General features: G+C 39.4%; 1 protein-coding gene across 1 annotated transcript in view; it reads right to left on the reverse strand.

Annotated features, from left to right (window-relative positions):
* The window catches only part of LOC115214146, a 396,588-nt gene that overhangs the window by 122,512 nt on the left and 268,076 nt on the right, over positions 1-6,000 (reverse strand). The window contains exon 2 of the mRNA XM_036505091.1: positions 687-750. Coding sequence (XP_036360984.1) covers positions 687-750 — 64 coding nt within the window. The remainder of the gene's footprint in view (positions 1-686; positions 751-6,000) is intronic.

The following is a 6,000-nucleotide window of genomic DNA, read 5'->3' on the forward strand; positions in this document are numbered from 1 at the left end:
TTCATAAAGCATGAAACTATTGAGAGAAGCTTGGATATTATGTCTAATGAAGAAAGGATGAACTAGGCTGCGGTAAATAGGGAACTGCTTTGTGAGATGAGGGCCAAGCAGCAAAAATTTCTTGGTCATCGGATGAGGAAGCAGGGCCTGGAAAATGTAGCGATAACCGGAAAGATTGAAAGGAAAAGAAGGAGAGGAAGGGGAAAAATGATGTGGATGTCAAGCTTGGCGAACTGGTTGGAAGAAAGAGGTATTAAACATCAGGGAGTGGAAATGTTACAGAAAACAGGGAGCAGAGAATTGTAGCAGGACTAGATTGCCTATGTCCTACATTCTGGACAGGGCACATAAAGAAAGAAAAGACGAAACTAGGGCTAACTAAAGTCTAAAAACAAGCATGGACATTTAGGACAAATAATTTCCATAGGCAAATGGTTAAATATCATTAGCGTTACTCATTTCCTAAGTTCCTTTAGATATTTCATATTTTATCCTTCGTTTTCGTAATATGAAGTTATTAGTTCGTATAATTATAATTACATAGTTCATGACATCCCTGTCATAATTACAAAGATCAAGATTATAATCACACGCACAAATATGCATATACATATCCTTATATACATACATGTGTGTACGAACACACACACACACACACAGATACCCACATATAGATGTTTGTTTACCTGACATCAGCTGCTTCAAATGCCTCATAATTACAATCGCTGACACCGGGCTCGTCATCAACATCTAAAATAGACAGTAAAATAGCACAGATCACAGAATCGAAAAACAAAAAATGTATTCGATGAAAATATCAAACATATGGAGAGTGAAGCTTAAGCATTCACAATCACACTTGTAAGTGTGAATGAAGACTGTGTGGAAAGTATCAATCTGAATGTAGAAAAGAGTATGAAGATTAATGATTACACCAAAAACAACACCATTATAAAATTTGTAAATGGTAAGGGTTAACATGAGTGACTCTACGCGAATCAACTCAACAAAATCAACGAAGAGTGGACAAGTTGTGTTACAAACGACAGTAGCTCCTTACTCGAAAGTTTTATGTAGGTAAGGGCGCGGAGGGAGGTGACATAAATACGTTTTAAAAAAACAGTAAGGTCGTTTATTGTGACATCAAAAATGCTGCTAGTGTGTGGAAGTTGTCGGAAGTGATGGAGAGCAGAGGTAAGAAGCAAGAGCATATAGTCGGATTGCGGCTGTATTATCATCGAATCCTAATAAGACATGACTATCCCATCTTGCCAATCCTTTAATGGAGTGGTGAAGCAGCCGATCATACTGTTGGTGTAAAGCAGAAACCTTGCTTCTACAGCTACAGAAGTAAAGGTTACTTGAAGGGCTTCAGACCAGAAGAGGGAAGGGAAGGGTAACAACCAACAAAGGAAGAGGTGAAGTTGCTGCTACCGTTGATTTACGGTTGCAGCTTTGCTATTGTTCATAATGGAAACAAATAAAAATACTTATCTTCTGTGCCACCAGAACTAAAGACTAGCGGTGACTGAGAAACCAAAGACCTGCTTCAAGCAACAAGAAGCAGCGCTACACTGTTGTCTTGCAGCAATGACGCAAAAACAGAAACCGGAGAAGGATAGGAAACTAATAAGGAACTGATCATGAAACACGGAGTATCAAAAAGCAAACAAGAAGCTGGATACTCTTCACGAAGACGTGTAAATCTCTTTGTAAAGTTTAGTTTACATGGCTGTCCGAGTGGAGAAGGAAAATCTGAAGAACAATGGGGATATGGCTTTTTTGGTAAAAACATTTGATATACTTCATATTTCCTTAGTACACTAATTATTTTTTCACTAGCTTGCTTCCAAGTAATTTTCTAAAGCTACTATTTAACCTTCGTAGTAGTTTTCTATTTGTATCAGATACTGTTTGCTTTCTGTTATGTGTTAGGTGTATTTTATTTGTGTCGGTCTTGGGATAATGAGCTCCGAACGTCACCAGTATTTCCAGGTTTTTCTGTCTTGGCTGTTCAATTTATTACACTTCCATGTAACCATGTTGCAGCAGTAATTTATAATCAAGATAGATTGTCTGCACACACACAATTTTATGTCTAGTATTGAGCTCGGCCTTTAATATAAGTCTAACTATTCTGTGATACACTTTTCTAATTTATTCCTACATCTCTGTTGTATTTTATCAGTTTCAGCTATTCTAAAGAATTTTTAAGATTCTTTCTCGACCAGTTCCCTCATTTCGGTGCCAGTATCTAATCGAATGATTTAACTTTTACCTAAATCGCATTTTCTTTCAGTAGCTTTGGTTCAATTGATGGTGGATAGCACTGAAAAAGAACATTAGAGTAAAGGTGTTAGGGTTTCGTAAAGAATTAACGTTAGAGGAATAGGAAACTAGAAAAGCACTTAATAGAGGCATAGCGATTGATGTGCTGGCGGTGAGATTACCTCTTAATAAATTCTTCAGTACCAGATACGAAGGTTGTGTTGTCAGAGCTAGGGCGCGTGCATTAAATCACGAGGGGATGAAAGCCGTTGGATGGTCCAGGTGGAAGAGGAGAGGTGCAACGTGGAAACAAAGCTACAATTCGTTCGGTCTTTGACGGACTAGGACGGGCTCGACATGTTCGATGAACTCTTGGCGGATGTCTACTGCATCTGGCAACAAAACGGGAGAATTCTAGTCCTGTGAGCCGTGGTGTGGTCGTGCTGCTAAAAAAGGAATCGACCAAGGGGGACGAGATTATTTTAGGCCCGTAATTCTGCTAATCGCAGATTATAAGATTTTGGCCAAGGTGTTAGCAAAGAGGTTGGCGTTTGTCGATAAACTGGCTGAGGATGAGCGCGTAGGATCTGGAATGCCGGCTAGTGCTCACAGCCCTCAACCAGTCAGGCAATGTGGTCGGTGAAAGTTCCACATTGGAGTTCTATAGGGGAATAGCAATGAGCAAGAGCGATGACATCTTAGGAGAATCTCAGAGCGTTGAGAGAGATCATTTATCTGGTCTTTCGCGGAGGACTTTCGGGCCGGGGCCTATGGATAGTTTCCAGAAACTATCCATAGACATGCGCTGTTCCAAACAGATCTATCCATGATAACCACCTCACTCGTTACATCCCAGAAACGGTTGGCAAGGAACCTGGGATTGGTGGGGCCCTGATCAATTTGGATTAATCAAAAACTTTTGACAGGGTCGACCATCAATAATTGGAGACTTTCCTCGCGGTGGTCGGTTTCGGACACGATTTTAGAGGCTGGATCGCGGCAGTCTGCAGCGACATCTGTTCGGTGGTCAAAGTAAATGGTCATTTATCGGAATTGTGAGGGGTGAGAGGAGCAAAGACTAACCTGGAGAAGTCGGTGGGCCTGCAGCTCGGCATCTGTGGTGACAGGTGCATGCTACTCGATAGCGTTGTGGGGCGCTGGACAGAAGGACCGGTTAAATTGCTTGGAGGCTGGTTTGGTCCAGACCTTCAAGTGGTCAAGAACTGAGGTGGGGAGATGAGGAGGTTTGTGGCCAATCTCATTCAGAAATGGGACAGAGAAGAGGCTGCTCCTAAAGGGTCGGGCGGAGGTGGCAGATGTGTACATTACTTCCGTCATTTACTACCACCTGGCCATCGTCCATTGCGCGTCTTTGCTGCTTATCAAAGTGGAGCGCTTGCACTTCTACTTTCTGTGGAAGGGACGTATTCGTGTTCTGCTCGTCAGATGGACCATCTGCTCTGAGCAGCCGCTGAGTGGATGGCTAAGCATGCCGTGGCTATATATATATATACGGTGCATGCGTGGCTGTGTGCTATGAAGCTGGCTTCCCAACAACATGGTTCCGGGTTCAGTCCCACTGCGTGGTGCCTTGGACTAGTGTTTTCTGGTGTAACCTCGAGCCATCCAAAGCCCTCTGAGAGGATTTGGTAGACAGAAATGATAGAATCTCGTCGTATTTATATATATGTATATATATATGTGTGTGTCTTTGTATCTGTGTTTGTCTACCCATCACCACTTGACAACCGGTGTTGGTGTGCTTATGTCTTTGTAACTTAGCGGTTCGGCACAAGTGACCGATAGAATAAGTACTAGACTTTAAAATATAGGTCCTTGGGTTGATTTATTTGATTAAAAACCCTTCAAGGCAGTGCTCCAGCATGGATGCAGTCAAATGTCTGAAACAAGTAAAATAATATATATATATAATATATATATATACTATATATATATATATATTATATATATATATATGTATATAATATATATATATATATATATATATATATAGATATATATATATATGTATACGCATGTATGTATATATTATATATATATATATATATTATATACAAATATATACATATATATATATATATACATATATATATATATACATACATATATATATATATACATATATATACATACACACACACATATATATATATATACATATACACATACACACATATATACATACACACACAAACACACACACATACTCACACACACACACACACACACACACACACACACACGCACACACACACACACACACACATATATATACACTGGCCAAAATAACTTTCAGACCGATGATGACAGTTCTATTCCTTCATTAATTTATTTTTTTAACAAAACGGAATAAAATTGTTTTACTCGTTACAATTTATGTAGAATTTTTTTCTCTTTCGAATGATATAGGCGTTATATATCTTTCTACAATTCGAATAATTTTAATGCGCAATTAATTCAAATAATTCAAAATTGTCAGCAAAATAAGTTTAAGACCGTACCAACAATATTTTATGTAAATTGAAAAATTTACGGCACAAATGATTAATGAACAAAAATTTATTATTAGTATCTAGTTCCATAGTCATTATTTTCAATTACGGCCTTACAACGGCGAGACATGGAGCTCGACAAATGAGCACAAAAATTGCTTGGAATGTTCTGCCATATTTCTTCACTAAATTCATATAATTGGGAAAAATTTGTTGGTTTGTTTTTAGCATGAACTCTTTTAGAAACATAATTTCATAAATTTTCTATTGGATTCAAATCCGGGCTCTGCGGAGGCCATTCTATAACCATCATATTATTGCACTCAAAATATTGCAAACTTTCCTTAGCCTTATGAACGGGGCAATTGCCCTGCTGGAAAATAGATCCCGGTGGCATCTGATTATTTAAATATATTTTCATTTGCTAATTGCAGATAGCCTACACTGTTAAGTCTGCCATCTAACTTAACAACTGGACCAACACCTAAACTGCTGAACAGGGCCCACACCATTACTCCCACCCCAGCTTGCGCCGTTTTCTTGACACACTTAGGATGGAATTCTTCAGTTGGACTACGTCTAGCATAAGACTTTCCGTCTGATCCAAAGATGCAGAAGCGGGATTCGTCGCTCCAAAGAATTCTTTACCAGTCTTCGGCCGTTCATTCAATATGTCTTTTAGTAAACTTAGTCTGCTTCCGCCGGTTCGTCTCAGAAATCATCGGTTTCTTTCGAGCGATCCGGCAAACAGTCGAAATTCTTTTAAGCGGTTTTTGACAGTTTGAGGTGTCAAGCTGATGTCAATCTCATCAGATGTCCACTGCAAATGTCCACTGCTGTTAGTATTCGTTTACCTTCAGAGAGCCTATGAATTCGCCGATCCATCTGTGCTGTTGTTTTTCTCGGCGCGCACGTTCTTTGCCGATCTTTATATTGGCCAGTGGCTTGGTAAAACTTCCATGCTTGAACACAAGCCGTTTTGCTGCATCCTAATTGCTAGCTAATGTTCCTGAAGGGCACATCTCTCTGACGAAGCAACACAATCTTTGATCTAGTAACTGGGCTGATACTACCGCGCTTTCCCATAGCGAATTAATGTGTAACACTACTCGATTATTAAACAAAACAGTGCAGTACGATCAGCCATATGACCACCCATTTGGTTTATTAATTTGTATAATCTTAGTACGGTCTTAAACTTATTTTGTCGACAATTTCT

This window comes from Octopus sinensis, linkage group LG7 (assembly GCF_006345805.1).
Source record: "Octopus sinensis linkage group LG7, ASM634580v1, whole genome shotgun sequence".
Classification (NCBI taxonomy): domain Eukaryota; kingdom Metazoa; phylum Mollusca; class Cephalopoda; order Octopoda; family Octopodidae; genus Octopus; species Octopus sinensis.